Source organism: Heteronotia binoei, unplaced genomic scaffold (assembly GCF_032191835.1).
Source record: "Heteronotia binoei isolate CCM8104 ecotype False Entrance Well unplaced genomic scaffold, APGP_CSIRO_Hbin_v1 ptg000303l, whole genome shotgun sequence".
Lineage (NCBI taxonomy): Eukaryota > Metazoa > Chordata > Lepidosauria > Squamata > Gekkonidae > Heteronotia > Heteronotia binoei.
This window is the reverse complement of record NW_026800012.1, coordinates 1-23041: the sequence shown is the minus strand read 5'-3', so window position 1 is coordinate 23041 and position 23041 is coordinate 1. Positions and strand designations below refer to the sequence as shown.

General features: G+C 41.0%; 1 protein-coding gene across 1 annotated transcript in view; it reads left to right on the top strand.

Moving 5' to 3' along the window:
* LOC132590571 (transient receptor potential cation channel subfamily M member 6-like) overlaps positions 1-17453 on the top strand; it is an 80312-nt gene extending 62859 nt beyond the window's left edge. The window contains exons 21-24 of the mRNA XM_060263508.1: positions 2968-3219; positions 4671-4845; positions 15413-15612; positions 17321-17453. Coding sequence (XP_060119491.1) covers positions 2968-3219; positions 4671-4845; positions 15413-15432 — 447 coding nt within the window. The 3' untranslated portion in view covers positions 15433-15612; positions 17321-17453. The remainder of the gene's footprint in view (positions 1-2967; positions 3220-4670; positions 4846-15412; positions 15613-17320) is intronic.
* Positions 17454-23041: the final 5588 nt, after the last annotated feature.

Here is a 23041-nt window from a genome sequence, read left to right as displayed (position 1 = left end):
CCGGCCCCGTCACAGCTTGGCAAATAGAAGGGGAAGACATGGAAGTAGTGACAGACTTCACATTTCTGGGATCCAAGATCACTGCAGATGGTGACTGTAGCCATGAAATCAAAAGACGTTTGCTCCTTGGGAGGACAGCTATGGCGAACCTGGGCAGTATAATAAAAAGTAGAGATATCACCCTGTCAACAGAAGTTCTTACAGTCAAAGCGATGGTATTCCCAGTAGTAATGTATGGCTGTGAGAGCTGGACCATAAGGAAGGCCAAGCGCAAAAGAATAGATGCTTTTGAGCTGTGGTGCTGGAGAAGACTCTTGAGAGTCCCTTGGACTGTAAGAAGATCAAATCAGTCAGTCCTAAGGGAAATCAACCAAGACTGTTCTCTGGAAGGTCAGATGCTGAAGCTGAAGCTCAAATACTTTGGTCACCAAATGAGAAGGGAGCACTCCTTGGAGAAGATCCTGATGCTGGGAAAGACAGAAGGCAAAAGAAGAAGGGGATGGCAAAAGATGAGATGGCTGGACAGTGTTACTGATGTAACAAACACGAATTTAAGCAGACTTCGGAGTATGGTGGAAGACAGGAGGCCTGGCGTGACTTTGACCATGGGGTCGCAAAGAGTCGGAATCGACTGTGCGAGTGAACAACAACATTAAGAAGACTGTAAGTAGAGCTAATTTGGAGCAGTGTCTAACCAAATATATACCAAAGTCCAGTTTCACAAAGAAGATTTAAATAGAGGAAAAAATTTAAATTGTTTACTTTGAAAAATGTGTAGAAAATGCAATCACACTTGAAGCATTAGAAAATACACACAATCTAGGAAACTAGGAAAATGAGGAGTGATGCATTGAGGGATCATTACAGAGGCAATATTAGCTGTACATATGTGCAGATATCCTTGTAGAAAATGGAGATGGTGACATGCATGACCAGTATGATATGTCAAAGAGACCCAAGTACACAGAGTAACAGTAACCCATCTTGGCGCCCATAGATTGCATGATGGGGTCAAGTTCACTCTCATGTTTTATGCTGTTTGGAGGGGTGGTGCACCCTCTTGGAAAAACAATAGATTGATGAAAGCCATTGATGGGATTTCTGGGGGGTTTTGAATGGATTCTCAGTTTGAAACACAAGGTGGGAATGGTTTCCTGACGGGTCTCAGGAAGGGCCACAATGGTGTAATGTTTGAGATTAATTTTATCTTGGTAGTGGAACTCTGGAGAAAGAGGCAGGAAGGAAAGGGGTTTGTGCGATGGGTTTTGCACGTTAACATAAAGGTAATAAGGTAAAGGTAGTCCCCTGTGCAAGCACCAGTCATTTCCAACTCTGGGTTGATGTTGCATCATGACATTTTCATGGCAGGCTTTTTATGGGGTGGTTTGCAAGCTGGGTACTTATTTGGAAGGTTGAGTCAACTTGAACCGGCTACCTGAACCCAGCTTCCACCGGGATTGAACTCAGGTTGTGAGCAGAACTTGGACTGCAGTACTGCAGTTTATCACTCTGAACCACGAGGCTTGTCAAAGGTAAAAATAGTCCCCTGTGCAAGCACCAGTCATTTCCAACCCTGAGGTGACATCGCATCACAACGTTTTCACGGCAGACATTTTATGGGTTGGTTTGCCATTGCCTTCCCAGTCATCTACACTTTACTTCCAGCAAGCTGGGTATTCACACTTTTTGTGTTACACACTAACATAGGGTAACACAAAAGGTGTTTGGATAGGGATTTTGGATATATGAGGGAAATCGGCCCCTTTCCAGCTGCACTGGCAACGCCAGTTATAGGCTGGGGGCCGCTCTTTGCCCTCCCGAAAGGAGGGAGGCTGATTCCGGCTTCCCGGCCATCCAGGAGTTAACGGATGGGGCATGGTGTCGGGGCTATAAAGCCCCAGCCCCCGCCCGTGTGGCGCAGTTCTTTTGTGGCTCTCGGCCCGCCCACCCGCCCTATGTAGTACAGGTTTTTACCGGTCGCCTTATTAGGGGCCAGGTAGGAATTTTTTCATTTTCACAGAATTGGCCTGTGTGAATTTGTTTTTTGCCTACCTTGTACTGCTTGATACTGTAGGGAGTTTGGGGAGAAGTTTGGTAGATTTGGTCGCTTGGCAGGATGAGGTATTGGCTACAGTCTTTTCAGGGGAGCACCTATGGCTCTGCACCAGTGGGTGCAGGTGGTCTATATGAACGGTAGATGGGCTTTACGACTCAATGCTGGGAGTGCAGATCACAACAAAGCCTCACCGGGGCAGATCTTTCCTGAGTGATTGATGCCGACAGAGGTGGAGGTGGAGTTTGGGCCTGGCCGCTCAGCACCAGTCAGATGATATTGGGCTCGTGCTGGGGGCAGGGTGGCTCACCCTTCTAGGACAAGGCGGGGTCTTGTGTTTTGACCCCAGGGCTTGTTCTTGTAGGCCTATGCCTCTTGCCATCCTTATTCGTTCAAGTTATGTTTCAATAAAGCGGCCCGGGATTTTATCCAACATACTGTGTCAGCCTCTTCATTCCGACTGGGGGGGGGGGGGGGGCAATTAGACATAGGCTGCTAGCCAGCTACAGATATGCAGTTACCGTACCTGGTAGAACATTCTATTGCAGACTGTGGGGGGAAAGGAGACTGGAACTAGCCTTGAGGTTGCCTGTTTTGCAGACTTAGACAGAAACTCCTTGTGGAGAGCCTTGGCAGGCAATTGACCCAAGCAAAAAGTGTTCTCTGGCTCAGGTAAAAAAGGGGGACCCCATTGTGTATTTGGGTGCATCCATGAGGCAGGCAGCGCCTCTTGGCTACAGAGGGTACATCATCTTGAACTGGCAGGAAAATGCTGTATATAGTCCTCTACATTAAATTTGTTTGTGAACCATAAAAATGTAGGGCTTTTCCATCAGGATAATTTCTACAAAAATACATAATATTATTTACATTTGTCACTTACAAATGCAAGTGATTTCCTCCCCTGCCCTCAGGTATTCATTTCTGAACCGGGAAAGTTCAGCCAAAAGGTGAAAGTCTGGATTTACGAGTACTGGAACTTTACAGATTCTGTTGCTATCATCTTGTTCATGACTGGTTTTGGCTTGCGCTGGGGTAAACCTCCATTTCAAACAGCCGGAAGATTGATCTACTGTTTGGACATAATATTCTGGTTTGTCCGACTCCTTGATTTCTTTGCGATGAATCAGCATGCAGGACCGTATCTAACAATGATTGGAAAAATGGTAAGTATTTGGCTAAAAGGTACCATTTCCTTGATGAGTTTGCCTTCCCCCCTAATGATAGGGTTCCTTTACTACAGAAATGGAAGAAATTCAACAAGTTATATTTGGCTGCTGAATTTTTCTATGCTAAATTGATCAAGGAGCTATGTTGCAAAAAGGTGAAAAAACTTTTCTGCAATTTGTTGCCAGAAAAGAACCAGCCCATTGCCTCTGGAAACTTAAATCCTCTGTGCTTTGTCCCCAGCATTTGGCAGTTAGTAGACTGTACAGACTCAGAATGTTAATATTCTATCAGCCATTGATAGTATTATCCTTCATAACTTTGTCTTCATCTTTCGGGAGCAGGGTTGCCAATCCCCAGGTAGGGGCAGGGGATACCCCAGTTTGGAGCCCTTCCCCCTGCTTCAGGGTCATCAAAAAGCGGTGGGGGCAGGGAAATGTCTGCTGGGCACTCCGTTATTCCCTATGGAGACCAATTTTCATAGGGTATAATGGAGAATTGATCTGTGAGTATCTGGGGCTCGGTGGGGTGCTGTTTTTGAGGCACTAAATTTTCAGCATAGCATTCAGTGCCTTTCCCCAAAATACCTTACAAGTTTCAAAAGGATTGAACCAGGGGGTCCAATTCTATGAGCCTTAAAAGAAGGTGCCTCTATCCTTCATTATTTCCAGTGGAGAAAAGGCATTTAAAAGGCATTCGGTCCCTTTAAATGTGATTGCCAGAACTCCCTTCAGAGTTCAGTTATGCTTGTCACAACTTTGCTCCTGGCTCCACCCCCAAAACCCCCAGATATTTCTTGAATTAGACTTGGCAACCCTATTGGGAAGTAACATGCAAGGCAAATGGAGAAAGTAGTCCTTCTCTGTCTGTAGCACTGTTCTGTCTAAACTGAGTTAGCGTGAGCTAGTTCACAGATTTTTAGCCTCCAGCTCACACATTTTTGTCCGGAAGGTCAGGAAGGATGATCCCATAGCACACTAATTTATGCAGTAGCTCACAACTTTAATGCCAGTAGCTCACAACTTTAATGCCAGTAGCTCACAAAGTAGAATTTTTGCTCACAAGACTTTGCAGCTTAGAGGGAACATTTTCTGATGTTATTTGCTGCCTCTAGTCTGGAATGAAATTTTGATACTGACCTACAAGGCTGATACTGCTTTAAAAACTGCTTTGCATAGAGAAGCAGCACAGTTCATGTACTACTCCTTTTATATTTGCTTGTTTGCGTTGTGCCAAAGATTCATGGTGGATTCTTTCGGTTCCAGTCCTTTTCACTTACATGAGCCTCACTATCTTGATTAGGGACATATGACATTACCATACAACACTTTTCACTTGTTTCTTTTAGAGTTGTCCAATCAAGTTCATTAAATTCTAAACAATTAGTACTCCCAAAGGTACAGGAAATACACCATTCTAATGGTAATGCTTAATTTTCTTTCTCTTTCAGACAGCGAACATGTTTTATATTGTAATTATGATGGCCATAGTATTGTTGAGTTTTGGTGTGTCTAGGAAAGCGATACTTTCACCTCATGAACAGCCATCGTGGACTTTGGCGCGAGATATTGTATTTCAGCCTTATTGGATGATGTTTGGTGAAGTGTATGCAGGAGAAATTGATGGTAGGTCTACTTTTACAGTTTGAGGTTAATGAAAAGTTTATAAGAGGTTTAAAAGATGTGCAAAATGTGGTGCAAATTTCAATCTGATTAATTAGAACATTTTCAAGCTGATTAATTAGAACATTTAAGAACAGGTATCTCATGATGCTATATTATGTTGGTCCAGTCCATCCAGATTGTATTGTTAGTGTTTAACAACAGTTTGCTAGGTCTTAGGGAGAGAAACATTTTCTAGCACCTGTTCATGAGGCCCTTGAACTGGGTATGCCAGGAACTGGAGCTTGGATGGTCTGCACTGAAAGTATGTGTGTTACCATTTTGTTGTGTGTTTTCACACACATAGAAAGCTCTGCACTATAAGATGTAAGATTTCCTAATCAAGTCATAGGCTCCCAAAAGTTTTAAAAAGCCATTTTAACACAAGAGAAGGTTGGATCCAGCCAGCATTTTTACTGAGTCTCAAATTCCTGTCTACCACAGCCCGTGCTACATGTTTTTTGCATATGTATGTCCCATGATCCCAGCACAGAACTATTGATGGTCAAAGGAGGTTCCCCCTTCCCTTCCTTTTCAATCAGCAGAAAAGTTTACTGGGTTCAACACTTATTTACTTCTTTAAAAACTCTTGTCTCAGGTGTTTTTTATGTCTTAATCTGTAGAACTGTAGAACATTTTCAAGCTGATTAATTAGAACATTTAAGGACAGGTATCTCATGATGCTATATTATGTTGGTCCACTCCATCCAGATTGTATTGTTAGTGTTTAACAACAGTTTGCAGAGGTCCATCAGTGACTATTAGCCACAGTATGTATGTATGTGTGTGTGTGTGTGTGTGTGTGTGTGTGTGTATATATATATGTGTGTGTGTGTGTGTGTGTGTGTGTGTTTGTATGTATATATGTCTAACTGAAAGCTTACCTTTGCTATGGTGGGTAGCTCAAAAAAGAAGACAATGTTAAAATGTTAAGAAAGCTTTATTTATTTCTGTTAATGATTCATTAGCATTAAGGCAGTGAAGGTTTATAGCAGGGGTGGCCAACGGTAGCTCTCTAGATGTTTTTTTTGCCTACAACTCCCATCAGCCCCAGCTATCAGCCATGCTGGTTGGGGCTGATGGGAGTTGTAGGCAAAAAACATCTGGAGAGCTACCGTTGGCCACCCCTGGTTTATAGGGTTTTTTAAAATACAGACTGAAACTCTTACCCTACAAAAGAGGAATGTAGTATTCATTAGCTTATGAGTCCTATGGTGTTTTGATGTATACAGGGGTTTCTTTTTTAATTTACAGCTTGTGAATTAAATCCAGACTGCCCTCAAGGTTCCTTCCTTACACCGTTCCTTCAGGCAGTCTACCTCTTTGTACAATATATAATTATGGTCAATCTTCTTATTGCTTTCTTTAAGTAAGTACCAAGAATATTTAATGAGTAATGAAAATGTTCTAACAGTGGTTTGTTGCTAGTATTTCAACAACATGAATTGTATTATGAAGATTCAGTTCAGAATGGAGAATTAAATATTATGACATTATAAATTTATGACAAAGACTTAAAAACAGTGCATTTGTCCTAGGCCATGTATGCATGGCATTTGTTTAAAACACCTGCATATATTTATGGAGTGAGTAGCACACAGTAGTGTCTTTACAGCAGCAACCAACCAGATCAGGCTTAGGTTAATAGATTTCACAAAGCAAACTGGAATTCAAAGGTACTTTAGTGTTTCCGTCTCTCTGTTGTTTCTCACACTCTGCCTTCAAACCCGCACTAAGCCTCAAAGTCATCTCTGGTTGGTAGAACAAAAATCAATAGATGTGGACACTGGCATTTCCTCATAAAGAATTTTTGAACCACGATGAGTAAAAAGCTTGGTGGTACACCACCATTTTGAGTAGCTCATGGCCATAGATGGATAGTTTGTAAATACTCTCCAGTTCTTCAGATTAGTCCACTCCTCTTAACCAGTGCACCATACTGGCAGGGTATAATGCCGCATTACAAACATGTTTGCCAGCATCTAATGAGAATAATTAGCAGTCTGGCTTATAGGGAATTGCTTTTGGATGGTACTTTATGCTCTTAATTGCTTTTGGATGGTACTTCAGTCCTTAAACTATTGATTTCTAATGCTGCACACACACATAAAAAGTCCCCTCTGCAATATCCATGGCAAGTTTAGGATGTATAAAAAAAATAACAAATATTTGTCTAGTTCTAGGTTGTTCTAGTTCTAGGAGCCCTGTGGTACAGAGTAGTAAGCTGCAGTACTGCAGTCCAAGCTCTGCTCACGACCTAAGTTTGATCCCGACGGAAGCTGGGTTCAGGTAGCCGGCTCAAGGTTGACTCAGCCTTCCACCCATCCGAGTTTGGTAAAATATGTACCCAGCTTGCTGGGGGGGGAAGTGTAGATGACTGGGGAAGGCAATGGCAAACCACCCCATAAAAAGTCTGCCATGAAAATTTTGTGATGCAGTATCATCCCAGAGTCGGAAATGACTGGGGCTTGCACAGGGGACTACCTTTACCTTTTACCTTTTTAAGGTTGGTTTTAGGGCCTGGTTTGATCCTGAGACTTTCAGAAATGTAGCAGAGCAGCTGAAATTCAAAGTGTCCTGTCACTCTGACTTGGAATGTTGCAAGCCTGCCATAAACTGCTTAAATACTGTAAGGCAGAACATGTACAAACTATCCACAAAACTAGCTGACTGGTTTTGAAACTGTTGTAGCCTAGGAAGGAGAAGGAAAATAGTAGGTTGTGTTGGCATGTAGGAATATGCTTGTCCTAGGGTTTTTATGTTCTGCCCTATAAGCTACTGTTTCACATGAACAATTCATTAGGCCAGGGGTGGCCAATGGTAGCTCTCTAGATTTTTTTTGCCTACAACTCCCATCAGCCCCAGCCAGCATGGTTGATGGCTGGGGCTGATGGAAGTTGTAGGCAAAAAACATCTGGAAAGCTACCATTGGCCACCCCTGCATTAGACCATAAGAGATTGATTGTTTAGGGTTGCCAACCTCCAGGTAGAACCTGGAGAGCCCTTGAAATTACCACAGATCTCCAGACCATGGAGGTCTGCTCCCCTAGAGAAAAGGGCTGCTTTGGAAGGTGACTCTATGGCATTATACCCTGCCAGTGGCAGACTCTAATCTGGAGAACTGGGTTTGATTCCCCAATCCTCCTCATGAAGCCAGCTGAGTGATTTTGTCTCAGTCACAGTTCTCTCAGTCCCACCTACCTCACAGGGTGTCTGTTGTGGGGAGAGGAAAGAAGGTGATTGTAGGCTGCTTTGAAATTCCTTCAGGTAGAGAAAGGCGGGGTATAAAAACCAACTCTTCTTCTTCTGAAGAAGAAGACATTGGATTTATATCCCGCCCTCCACTCGGAAGAGTCTCAGAGCGGCTCACAATCTCCTTTACCTTCCTCCCCCACAACAGACACCCTGTGAGGTGGGTGTGGCTAGAGAGGGCTCTCACAGCAGCTGCCCTTTCAAGGACAACCTCTGCCAGAGCTATGGCTGACCCAAGGCCATGCCAGCAGGAGCAAGTGGAGGAGTGGGGAATCAAACCCGGTTCTCCCAGATAAGAGTCCGCACACTTAACCACTACACCAAACTGGCTCTCAGGTTTAGAGATCCCTCCTCTGTCCAAACCTCACCCTCCCCAGGCTCCATTCCCAAGTCTCCAGGAATTTCCCAACCTAGAGTTGACAAACTGATATAATTTGCTGAATTTTGCCTTTATTTTGAACTTGTTTAATTTTAAAATCCATTTGTAAAATCTTTATAAATGTAATTACTGATATTTCTTTTTTTTTTTTTTTGAAAATTTAACATTTATTGAGGTTCAAGAAAAAACAATACAAACAAAAAACCAAAAACACCAACAAAAAATACAAGAAAGGGAAAAAGAAGAACATATATCCCATACCCACCCATCTTCCACCACCACCTGTGAAAGGAGCTTTAGGAGCATATAAGGATATTAAGTCTACTGTCTCATATCATATCCCATACTTTTTGCCCATATATACACTGGTTCCCAAGTTTTTATACATTCTTGCCAGTTTCCATCTCTCAACCTTATAGTTAAAACATCCATTTCGGCAGACTCCAGTAATTTAAACAAAAATTCTTCCTTACACGGGATTTGGGGGGATTTCCAATATTTTGCAAAGAGGATTCTGGCTGTTGTGATCATATATATTACCAGTTTTTTCTCACCCCGTGTTAAGTTTTCTCTACATACACTCAACAAATACAGTTCGGGTGAGTGTTTCAACCTTTTCTTTAATATCTTTTGGATCCATATACTTATTTGTATCCAAAATTTTCTAGCAATCTCACAGTTCCACCAAATGTGGTAAAGTGTCCCTCTAGCTTTTTTACATTTCCAACATTTGTCGTTATAGGTTGGGTTCATTCTGGCTAATCTCGCTGGAGTCAGGTACCACCTATACATCATTTTATATAGGTTTTCTTTGAAAACTACTGATTTGGTCAATTTAATATTATATTTCCAAATCTTTTCCCATTCTTCTAATTCAATCGAATAGCCAAAGTCCTGTAACCACTTTATCCAGCTCTCTTTAACCGTTTCCGACTGCATTTCCATCTCCAATAACCAACTATAGATTTTTGAAATAAGATTTTTGGGTTCATGTATCATTGTGTCAAATTCATTTACTTTGGCATCTTTAGGAAAGCCCACGCTTTTGTCAGATTGGTATATTGACTTAATTTGGCATCTGACCCACCAGTCCGGGATTATGTTTGCTTCCAGATTTAAATTATTTTTAGTATCTAACAGGATTGAATAGTTTTGAGGATTTTCCCAGTCATATAAATTAGGGTGGGTAGTTGCTTCCACTGGTGAGACCCACAATGGAGTATATGTATAAATTTTCTTTTTAATCTCAAACCAAGTCTTGTAAATTGCTTTTCGAACTTCATGTGCCTGGAAATTGGTGTTTTTTGGGGAGGTCTGATACCAAATGTATGCATGCCAGCCTTTAGTTAGTCCTGCCCCCTCTAAAACTAGTAACCTTTTGTTTTCTAGCAGACACCAATCTCTGACCCAGGCTAAACAAGAGGCTTTATAATATAAATACCAGTTTGGTAAGGCCATACCCCCTCTTAATTTGCTCTCTTGGAGAATTTTTAACTTAATCCTTGGCTTCTTGTTTTGCCATATAAAAGTCAAGATCATTTTATTGAGTTTTTGAAAGAACGAGTTGGGTAGTTGGACAGGGATCATCTGGAATAGGAATAGGATTCTGGGCAGAATGTTCATTTTTATTGTGGCTACTCTTCCCAAAAGGGAAATTTGCAAGTCTCGCCATTTCTCCAGATCTGTTTCAATTTCCTTTAAAATCTTTTCGTAATTGTCACAATAGAGAGATTTCACATCATTTGTTAAATAAATTCCCAAATATCTAATTTTCTTCTCTTTTTTAAAGCCCGATTTAGCTTCTAATTGTTTAATTTGTTCTTTAGTCATATTTTTAGTTAGAAATTTGGTTTTCTGTATATTCACCTTGAATCCAGAAACTTCTCCAAAGTGTTGCAAATTCATTTTTAGTTTATCAATCGAAGAGATAGGATCCTCCAGAAAAAACAGCAGATCGTCTGCAAATGCTTGAATCTTAAATTCTTCGTTCTTTACCTTCAGGCCTCTAATTTCAGTATCCTCTCTTATTTTTTGAATCAAAAATTCTATTGTAGTTACAAAAAGGAGAGGGGAGAGAGGACACCCTTGTCTGGTCCCCTGTTCTATTTCCACAAATCCAGAATTGTTTCCGTTTATGTTAATTCTTGCATTTTGCTTAGTGTATATAGCCTCGATCAGCTTCTTAAAATTTTTGCCACAACCAACAGCTTCCAATACTTTGCTCATGAAATTCCAGTTCACATTATCGAACGCTTTTTCAGCATCCAATGAAATTCCTGCAAATTGTTTGTCCGGATGATCTTTATAGTATTCTAAGATGTTCAAAAAATATCTTAAGTTCTGCCGCATCATTCTTCCCGGTATGAAACCCGTTTGATCTTCTTGCACTATGTTGGTTACTGCTTTCTTGAATCTATTTGTCAATATCGTAGCGAAAATTTTGTAGTCTGCATTTAGGAGAGAAATTGGCCTATAATTCTTGATTTCCTTAGACTCTGTTCCTTCTTTATGAATTAATGTAATCAACGCCTCTCTCCAGGATGTTGGAATTATTGCTGACTCCTGAATTTTCTCCAGCAATTTTTTGTAGGGAATTAAGAGTATATCTTCAAAGGTTTTGTATACTTCCACCGGAAGACCATCCAGACCGGGCGTTTTGTTGGATTTCTGCTGCTTAATTGCTTCAATTATCTCGTGGATTGTGATAGAACTATCCAATGCATTCTGTTGTTCTTTCGTAATTTGTTTCACATTAATACTTTGAATATATTCATCTTGCCGTTGTTCTTCAATTTCCTGTTTTTTGTATAGATTTTGGTAAAAACTTTTGACTATTTGTTCCATTTGATCTTCCTTTGTAGTTTCTTCACCTTCTTGATTTATAAGTGATCTTATGATTTTTTTTTCCTTTTCCTTTTTGAGTTTGTATGCTAGCCATCTGCTTGTTTTATTTGCATTTTCAAAAAGGTTTTGCTTGGTCCATTTCATTTTCCTTTCCAGTTCTTCTGTTAGCCATAAATTAATTCTGTGTTGCGTAGCTTGTATTTTTGCTTTTATCTCTTTCGTATTCTTAATTTTCTGTTGTCTCTCTTGCTCTTTTAAGTCTTTCACTAACTCATTGAATAATTTCATCCGTTCCCGATTTCTTTTTGCCGTGAAGCTAATAGCCATCCCCCTAAAAAAGGCCTTGAAAGTATCCCAAATATTTTGGATGCTGGTATCTTCTTCCACATTACGCTGAAAAAATTCTTTTATTTCTTTTTTCGCCTCTTCCAAAAAAGTTGTCTCTTTTAAAATTTGGGTGTTCAAAGTCCAGCGACTATTCCTTGATGGGCAATGTATCATCACTTGCAATGGATTATGGTCGGCAAATGTTTTCGGGAGAATGTTGGCTTGCGTAACTTGCGGAATCAGGCCTATCATCATCCAACACATGTCGATTCTGGACCAGCACCTGTGAGCTTGTGAAAAGTGTGTAAAATCTTCTGTTTGTGGGTTCTTAACCCTCCAGATATCAATAAGACTTAACTCCTCAACCATCTTGAGAAAAGCCTTTGGCAAGACACTACGTGATGGATTTTTCTTTAACTTTTCGAATTTTTTATCTTTATGAGCATCAAATACAGCATTAAAATCTCCTATAATGCAACAGGCTTCCGTTTGTAATTCCACTAGTTTCTCATGTACATTTTTATAGAAATTTTCTTGCTTGTCGTTCGGTGCATATATGTTTACAAGCAATATCTTTTTTTTGTTAATTGTTGTTTCTATTATCAGGATCCTTCCCATTTCATCTTTATAAATCAGTTTGGAATCTATATTTTGATGAACATATATGGCTACTCCTCTCCTCTTTCCTTCATCACACGAATAATATAACTGTCCCAATCTTTTATTTTGTAGAAACTTCTTATCACTTTCCTTTATATGCGTTTCCTGAAGGCAAATTATTTGGGCTTTAGTTTTCTGAAGTTGTAAAAAGGTTTTCCTTCTCTTCTTTGGTTCATTTAAACCGTTCACATTTACCGATACGATCTGTAGTCCCGCCTTTTTATTCATCCTAATATCGTTTTACTTCCTTCTGTTGCTCTTTGGTCTCTTTTAGTAAATTGTCTTGTTCTGACTCCTTCTCTTCTAAACTTGCAGTTATCCTCTACTTCCTTTCCACACAGATCTGTTTCTTCTTCTTGATCTTCCCCTATATCAGAACTCTGGTTACTTGAAGCTACAAAACTGCTCCAGAAGTCTTCCATTTTTTCCAGGGTAGTAATGTTATGCCTCTTGGCCTGGTACGTAAAAAAGATTCCTTCTGGCACCAGCCATCTAAATTGAATTGCCTGCTTCAATAGCCAGCTGGTCAACTTCTTATATCCTTGTCTTCTTTGGCGAATTGTCCATGGAACATCTTTCAAAACTTTGATATTAATATTTTGCCAGGATAAGCCTTCGTCTCTTGCCTTTTTTTGAATCTTTTCACAGGTCGCTCTTCGAACAAACCTTACTAAAACTTCTCTTGGTAAGTTATGTCTTCTGGAATAGGAGGAAGATATTCTCCTTACCCAGTCAATCTCACTCTTTCCTCCCTCCAATAATTTCTCTTCCTCTGTATTTAGTATCTCCAGAATTTTGTCCTCCAAGTTCTCTCCCCTAGCTTCTGGGATATTCTGGAACCTTAGTACATATGCCGCCTTTTCCATTTCTAATTTCGCTACTTTGTCTTCCAACTCTACTAATTCATTTTGATTCTCTCGCACCGTCACTGTAGTGGCTTTATTTTGATCTTCCAGTCTTTCCACTTTAGCAACCAAACTATGCACTTGCTGTGTGTTAGCTAATAGCTGTTTTTGAAAATCATCCATTTTGTCATTTGTTTTTTTGATCTCCCCCATCAGATCCATTTTCATCGCTTCCAGGGCTTCTTGGCTTTGCTTAAAGCTTGCCACCATTATTGCTTGCAGTTTCTCTATAGCTTCCTGATTATCTGTTGATGGTAAAGTTCTTTGACCTCCTGGTGAGGTACCCTGGCCCACTTTTTTGATTTTGGCCTCCATCTGTCTTTCTTTTTTCTCTTTATCTCCCATATCCTTAGTCTTTCTGGTCACTTAAACAACGTAGAGTAACTTTCTCCTGGCTTTATATTGCTTCTGTTCAATTATTATTATTCACCGCACAAAGCACAAATCTTCTGTTACAATTATTGCTCACAGCACAAAGCAATTACTTCAAGATATTAACATATATTGGCCATTCAGAAATTATGTGCCACTTTAACTGCTACTAATAATTACTTAAATCAAACCCCCACCATTTCATTTTGTTGTGTCTCCCCCAAAATCAATAAATCAATTTCATTGGTAAATCAATTCCACCCTTCATCAATACCTAAACAAATAATAAATTGTAAATCAGTATCTCTTCCCCCAGCCTTTCTTCACTTTAACAATTCATTATTTGGCATTAATATAATATTCAAAATTCATCAAACACAACTCACAATTCAGTATGAACATTACAGCTAAGATCCACTGTTAATTTAAGGTTCAGTCTTATTAGTTTTACTTTATTTTCTTTCTTCTTTCTTCTTATTGTCTTCTTATCTTCTTCTTCCTTTCTTCTGTCTTCTTTCTCCCCTTTTATTCAACCGCTTACAGTCTACTTCAGGAGAGTTATTATATATAGTCTTAGTCTTAGTCTCTGTCTCAGTTTCTCCGGTTCTTATATCCTTTTATTTCTCACCCTTTCTTCAAGGGAGGGACAGCCGCAGAGTTCCCTGCTAAAAACTGCCTCTCCCTCACTTGATTAAGCCTTGGTTCTATCTCTCCTTCTCTTTCTCTCTTTCTCTCCTTCTCTTTCTCTTTCGGTCTTATTGGCCGTTCTTCACTTTCCAGACACCTTCTAAATTCTCGTCACTAGTCTTTAACTCTTAGCCCGCTCTCAGCCACCGCTCTCTCTTTCACTCACCACTCTGCGCCATCTTCCACCATGCCGCCTCGCTCCAAACCATACACCAGGCTGTTACTCCCCGACTCTCCGTTCACCACATCTGTTCAACAAACCCGTTGCTGTTCCTCCGCTTCACCGCTTCATCATTTCGCCGCCCGCTTTCGTATCGCCTCCCGTCAACTCGCCCCGACGCCCCGGCACCTTCTCCAAACTCTGCTCCGCCGTCTCCGCCTGAGTCAGGCCGCCGATGCCTCGGACTCTAGTAATTGTCTGATCCGCTCAGCCAGAGCTATTCAGCCGCCACCGCCACCGCCGCTCTCGCCCGGTCAGACCTCTTGTACGGCCCCTTCCGCCTCTCCGTTGCCGCGCCGCGCCGCCAGCCGCTTCCGATCCGTCTTTCGCTTCCCCACTTCTCCGCCGGACGGAACTTTTTATATTCTTCAGTAGACTCTCTTTTGATGTTTCGTTTGTGTTAATAATTAGCAATTTTCAAATTTAGTCTTAGCTTAGGGCAGTTCGTCTGAGTTCGGTTGCCCCCTCCGCTCCTATTCCGGAGGCCTGGTTGTTGCGCAACGCGTTAGAGAGCTCCAGGCGAGGGACAGGCTGGGGTAAAAGGGACGCCTCCGCGTTCCTCCTAAGCCCCCAACCAGCTCCCCCAAGCTTCGATGCGTCTTTCAGACGCTTCTTAAGAGACCCCCTGCGAAGAGGGACCTCTCTGGAGCGCTCTAAATCACAGTGCACGCCGGAGCTCAGCGATGCCCTGTGTCTCACCACGCCATCTTTCCGGAAGTCTCACTGATATTTCATGAGAATTGTTACTAACATCCAATAGGAAGATTTGTAAAACTTTGGCAACTAAGCACTATACATTTAAGTTTTGTTAAATGAAAAGAACCTTGAATATTTATTTGATAATCTTTTTTCTTCCCCACTTGTCTTTTCCATCTTCACCCACAGTAATGTTTATTTTGATATGAAATCCATATCAAACAAACTCTGGAAATACAACCGTTACCGCTACATAATGACCTACCATGAAAAGCCATGGCTGCCTCCACCTTTCATCATTCTGAGCTATACTGGTCTTTTTCTCAAATGTCTCTGCCACCGTCGACCACAAAATGAATTTGATCAAGAAGAGAGACGTGTTGAACTAAGTAAGGATAGCCTGAAGTTTCCTGTATTCCTTACACAGAGAGAGCTGAGAGTCCATGTTAGGTACTTTTAGGAACAAGTCTGAAAATAAAACCACTAGTGTTATAAATTGTGCTGCAGCCACATTTGGAATTCTAGTCTCTTACCATAGAAAAGGATTTAGTGGAGCTGGATATGATGTATAAAGGAGCAACAAAAATGGTCAAGGGAGTAGAGTAGCCTCAATTTGAGAGAAAATTAGAGTTTGGGGCATTTCATTGTAGAAAAATGACTAAAGGGCAGCACAATGAAGCTCATGAACAATAGATTCAGAACAGACACTATACACAATTAGCTCTTTAAAAGCACTAAAAGAAGATGTTGTTCCCTTTTAAAGGGAAGTAGATGATTTCATGGAGGTATCAATGAATTAAGTGACTATTAGCTATCATCAGACTGTGCATGTCTGAATATCAGTTATTGGTATAGAGGGGGAAGTGACAGGGAACACTGTCGTCTTTTCCCCTTGATTGGAGGCATCACAGAGGTATCTTGTGAGTTCCAGTGGGAAACACAACATTAGACTAGGCTAGAGATAGACCTTTGTCTGATTCAGTAGGGCTTTCATTCTAATGTTCTTACTTGCAGAGTTAATCAATCAGAATGTTCTTATGGCACTTCAGTTGCCTGTCCATATTAATTATAAGAACAAGATTCCACCCTGCTTGCAGAAGTAGATCAATCATGAATTGCAAAGGAAAGGGGATTGTGAGAAATCATCTGAAACTTTCATAGTTTCATCACTGTTTTTATTTTAGCACCAAATATAATTTTTAGGGAAACAAGACATTTTGGACATAAGAAGGCAGCACCACCCTGTGGAAACTGACTGAAAATACACCATTGCAGGGACCTGACTAATTCTTCAAGCTGTTACATACAGTTCAGAAATAGATGATCTATTCTATTGAATAACTGAATCAATGTACCCCTCAACTACAACAACACCCCAGGCAACACCCCCCACAGAAAACTCAAAATAATATTTTAAAACAAAGGGCAAAGCAGAAGAAAAGAAGGTCTTCCCAGGCAGACAGCAGAAGTCAGCAGAATAAATCCAGGGCACAGATAGATCACAGCAGCAGTAGCATACCACTCCAAAAATCATGCCCTGAGTTTGAGTCAAGCTGCAGCAAGTCCAGCTTTTTAATCTTCTTTGCCAATGTTCAGAGTCATGAAGGGCTATAATCATTGTGATTGGGCAGATGGTTTCAGTGCTCCCCCAAAATCTGATTCCATGGCCTGGGAGAGCTGCATCCCTCCCCACTCCCTCTCATTGTCCTAAAAACATATTAAATGGAAGAAAAGCAGGCCTGAGAGCCTTTAAATGATAGTCTGATGTCTCCAAATCTTCATGAAAATATTCAAGATCCATTTTAGGTATTCTACAAATATTGAATATTGCTCTAAATGCCCAAATATACCCCAAAATACTGTTAAGGTAGTTTTATGTTTGGACTGAAAATATCCAAATGCACATCTGTAGATGGAAACATGTAAATTGTCCTTATATAAATGCAGTGCTGATAATGCACATCTCTTCAGACTTTATATATGTTACAGCTTAGGTTCAAATTCACTGAAGCCCAGAAAACATATTCTTTCAATGCCTTTGTTTAAGAAATAATGTGACACAGTGTGGTTAAAAACCATCTAAATGTAATTATTCAGAGCTCTATCTGAGTGATGAGGAGTTAAAAAAACTTCATGATTTTGAAGAGCAGTGTGTGGAAAACTACCTTCATGAGAAGAATGAAAGTCTGCACTCCAGTGATTGTGAAAGGATCCGTGTAACAACTGAAAGGTAGGAAGTCTCTTCCTGCACCAGTATTCATTTTACTGCAGTTCATAGATCTAGAAATGCAAAAATAAGCTGGAGACAAGTGTCAAATTGTAGTCAGGTAACAAAAACTAAAATGAGAACTTAGAAGGAACAAATCCATTATTTAAAAGAAACAGAAAAGGCAGGGAATATTTAGGCTTGCCAGGCCCCAGATCCTGGTAGGAGATTACCCAATTTTGCGGGTTTCTCCCCACTGCCAGCCAGCTGACCAGTGAGGGAAGCCCTGCCCCAACAGCCATGATGTGCCTTTCCATCTTGGCAGGTTTAGAGACTCACCAACTGCTTGTATTTTGGAAGTTGTGTCTTTAAATCTTAGTGAGACTAAAGCTGCCGGGGGGGGTGGTGGTGGTGGTGGTGGTGGTGGTGGTATTGAGCCGGCAAAGCCACATGGCGCTTCCTGGTGAGTGTGTGAAACAGTAAGAGAGACATTTTTTAGAGACACATTTTTAACCTACTTATCATTTTATGCTGCTATGCTGAGTGGGTTTTAATGGCTGTCTTAATTGTAATATTTTTTTCTAAATAAATACATAAGCCCTCATATTTACTTTTGGAACACATCACTATATATACACTGTATATGCTATGAATGATACCTCGTTATTCTAGTATATTCTTTCCCTTCCTCTAAGAAATCCATATATGGAATTTCTAGAATTCCATGCCGTGGCTATTCCTGTTTATATTTAGAGATAGATTTGTATCAGGCAGCTTTTTGAGCAGTAGACATGAAAGTCATTATAATGTCAACCATTTTGGCTAACATTTAGTTCTGAAAATCTGGTAAAAAGGATATTGACTAATTGGCTGCTATAAATGTTCATGTAGGTGGAACTTAGCTGGAAAAATTATCCAGCTTTAGTATATTTAAGCATATTTTTGTTTTGAAGCCTGTGAACTGTGAAGAGAAGGAACTCACAGTAACAGCTCTTCAAGACACTGACCCATAAAAAGTTAATGCTATGAGTGATGGGACTTTTGGAGACAAAATTCAGTATGGTACAAGAGGCAGTGGTAAAACTGTAGGATTGGGTAAATTTTCAGCTGAGAGAATGGGAAAGTATAGAAGATCTGTCTTCATGAGTTCCTTATATCAGCAGTTCATGAAGGCCAATCCTATCACTTTCTGCCTCATTTTTGTAAGGGCTAACTGCACCTGTGGATAATGAAATTAAGTAGCTCCATTGATACAGTGAATAATGTATATAAATTCTAATATATGTATGTATGGATCTTTTATCCTAGAGTTGAGGAGATGTTTTCGCAGCTGAAAGAGGTACACGAGAAAGTATGTTACATCAAAGATGCTTTGCTTGCACTAGACAGTCAGCTGGGACATTTACAAGACCTTTCTGCTTTAACTGTTGATACTCTAAAAGTAATTTCAGCTGTGGACACGCTGCAAGTTGAAGAGGCTTTTCTTGTTGATACGAAGCACCAAGGCTGCAGAAAGCTTCCCCATAGCTGGAGTAATGTCACATATACCAAGGCTTTCAGCAGTCTGGAATGCCTGAATGATAAAAAGTACAATTACTTCAGTGTGCCTCCTTCCCTTCTGAGAAGTTTGGCAAGAAGCCAGTGGCCTTCCGAGAGTCATCAGCATGTTCTTGATACAATGGACTACAATGAGATTAAATCAACAGATAAACATCAGCAACAGGTGGCAGAAAATGACACTCTAACCTCTGGTGTATCAGAGAGTAAATCAGCTCCTAGATATGGACAATTTCTTTTGGTTCCTTCTGATCAGCAAGGAGGAGTCTCTTTCACTGAAGATACTGGCTTGAGTTTGTCATTTGCAAGTACTCCGAATGAGCTCAAAGAAGAAGAACTAGAAGTCAAGCCTCACACCAAGCATTGCAGCAGTACTGCTCACCTAAATGTACACAATATTAATGTTGTAGAAAGAGAGCCCGTTATCCATCAAAGACAGGAACTGGACTCTGTTATTTTTTTGTCAGCCAAGAAAGGTGGTGAAAGCATAGAGAAACATTATTTAGCTACCAAAACTCCTATCATTGCCAGCAACATTTCTTTACCATCTCACTACCAGAGTAAGGAACCAGGAGGAGGTTATGTGAATTGGGGGTTCACAGAAGAGGATGAAAAGAATGGCTTTAGCAGCCAGTCAAAACAGCCATCCTGTTTGCATTCTGCCCTCAACAAAGACTGCAACTGTGGTTCGCAGCATGTGAAGATAAAGGAATCCAAATCATTTTCCTGTAGTTCTGATAGATCAGGGTACGGTAGCAATTGCTCACACTCCCATCTCCCGTTCCAGTGCAACACCTCGTTCTGGATCAATCCATGTAGAAAGAACTGCACTTTCTTCAAGGGAAGTCGCTTTTGGTCCCACAAGGCTGAGAAAGTGGAGAAGACCAGCAAAATAAAAGGCAATAACACTGCTTCAAAATCGCTTTTCGCAAAGAACCTTCAAGCTTTTCATATCTTAGTCATGTTCAGTAATTGCCTGGTATTTGATTAGGGTTCCAATTTTGCAATATTGTAGCACTATAGATCCCCACAAAATTATACAGTTCCTTTAAGAATGTAGGACATACCTCCAGACTAGGACCTAAAACTTCCGTGGGAAAGAATTTCCTGTTACTGTTAGGTGGATATGTAACTGCTGAAAGATCGCACCCAAAGAGTGCTTGTGAATGGTTCCTCATCCTCTTGGAGAGGAGTAACAACTGGAGTGCCTCAAAGATCTGTCCTGGGACTTGTTTTGTTCAACATCTTTAGAAATGATTTGGATGACAAATAGAGAGAATGCTTACTAAATTTGCAAACAATACTAAATTGAGAGGGGTAGCAAATATAGTAAAAGACAGAAAGTATGCAGGATGATCCTGACAGGCTGGAAAACTGGGCTAAAACAAATAAAATGAATTTTAATGGGGATAAATGTAAAGTTCTGCATTTAGGTAAGAAAAATCCAATGCATAATTATAGGATGGGGGAGACTTGTCTTGGCAGTAGTATGTGCAAACAGAATCTAGGGATCTTAGTGGACAGTACACGAAGCATGAGTCAGCTGTGTGATGCAGCGGCTAAAAAGGCAAATGCGATTTTGGGCTGTATCAACAGAAGTATAGTGTCCAGATCACATGAAGTGATGGTATCACTTTGCTGTGCTCTGGTTAGACCTCACCTAGATTGTTGTGTTCAGTTTTGGGCACCATAATTTAAGAAGGATATAGACAAGCTGGAATGTGTCCAGAGGAAGGCAATAGAGATAGTGAGGGGTCTGGAGACCAAGTCCTACGAGGAAAGATTGAAGGAGCTGGGTATGTTTAGCCTTGAGATGAGATGACTGAGAAGTGATGTGATCACCATCTTCAGTTTGGCCAGGGATCCTGAAGGTTTTTGCCATCTTCTGGGCATGGAGCAGGGGGTCACTGAGGATGTATGTGTGAGGGGGAGGTATTTGTGAAGTTCCTGCATTGTGCAGGGAGTTGGACTAGATGACCCTGGAGGTCCTTTCCATCTCTATGATTCTATGTATTATTTTGTATGTGTTTATAATTAAAGCTTTATTTGGTACCACTTGCAACACAATGACACAAAAATGTATTTTGATTATCATTGTTTTTACAGAACAAATTTTATCATAATGGCCCAATTGAATGTGTAAAGAGTGATGTTACAGTGGTTCACAGGCTTGATGTAAAAACTATTAATACTATTAGTTATTTCAAAATAGAAACTTGGAAGTTTCTTTCAAATTTGTTTTTTACTTTTACTCTCAGAACTATCAAAATCTACTGAGCTTTGTAAATCAGTCTGGGCAAAAGCAAAACTTGGAAATAAAGACAGGAAATCTTGGAAAAAGAAACAAAAAGCACTTCAGGTACCGGTAGGTTCAGGTACATTTAGATTCTAATTTTTTAAAAATCTTAATAATTAGAGAAGCCTATAGTTTAATATGAAAGATCATTTCAAATTAATTGCCAGTGTTGCTGCTATGGCCAATTAAGCATAAATTGGAAATCACTCAGTTCTTAGCACCAAATTATTTTGTATTAAACTTCATCATCTTTGAAATGCAAGTATGAATTGAGTACAACTGTAATCAGTGAAATGGTATCTGAAAATAATCAGAGGAAATATCTAAATTGAAATATTAGAATGTAAAACTGGAAAACTATATTTACTGATTTACCAATGGTGGAGGGGAACCAAATTTAGCACAGGGAGGATCGAATTCAGTTTATCATTTGTCCTGGATGGTGTGATGTTCATCATGAATCCCAGGTCAAGAAATTTTGATGTAGTGTCAGCTCTCTTAAGGAACTAGGGGCCAAATTTGTATTTGCAATTAAAATTTCAGCCAATTAGCCGTATCTCTTAACCTATTAAACATTGCAGCCCTAACAAAAGAATCTGTGGGTGATTACAGATGGGCAGTTTAAGCTGCCCTGGGGATGGGAGGCAGGCAGACCAACAAAGTGCATCCACATCTGCAGACGAAAAAGGTGCATTCAGACCTACATCTGCCTCCCGACCACAGCCCACCTGGGGCCGGATTTCAGTCACCTCAGAAGTGGTGCCAAAATTCCCATGTGGCTTTGAGGTGCTTCCCAGTCGACTGGACAGCCAGGAAGCGCCTGGGGAGCGGACAGGAGGCATACAAATGCTCTGGAAGCTCCTCCAGGGTGCACGCAGTCTGTCTCTGTTCCAGGGGCAGGCCACGTGTCATCTGGAGGCTTCTGGTCTGCTCCTTTTCCGGTCGGCTCCCTTTGGGGTGGCTTCATGCTGCCCTGAGATGGCCATCTGTAATCACCCTGTGAGACCTTTTCCATAGCTGTCTTCAAGGAGAATCTGCAGCATTCAATTAAAAATAGTTTGGGGGGGCAGTGTTCTGTGGTAAATGACTTATGAGTATAGTTTTCAGCCCACTGATTTTTTAGTGTTCATGTTTAGAATATTTGAACTGTGAACCAAATGTTTAATTTGACATTCTTGAGTCAAAAAGCATAATTCTGGGAAAGGTAGGCAATTCTAAATGAAATTAGTAATATGCAAGCACAAACTTTGCATTTAGCACCAGGGCTCTTTTTGAGCCAGAACATACCAGAACACCATTCCGGCTAGCCCAGGCAGTATTCTGGCTGCCCAGGCCAGCATTCTGGCTCAGCCCAAGCAGCTTCCCCGGTTGACTGGCACGCTTGCGCGGTGGCCTCCTGACATCCTGCTGGCCAGAGGGCTCAGGGAGGCCAGCTGTGCTTGCGCGGGAGCCTCCCTACATCCCACTGGACGGCGGGGCTTAAAGAGGCCAGCCATGCTTGCGCAGGGGCTTCCCAGCATCCCACTGGCTGGCAGGGTCCAGGGAGACCAGCCGTACTTGTGCGGGGGCTTCCCAACATCCCACTGGCTGACAGGGTTCAGGGAGGCCAGCTTGCCCCGGGGCTTCCCAACATCCTGCTGGCCAGCGGGGTTCAGAACTCCTGAGAGTCAGCAGTTTTGCAGGTGAGTTGCTCCCATCCCCTTTCTTTCCGTTTCTTTATTTCTTTTCTTTTCTTTTTTCTTTCTTTCTTGCTTTTCCC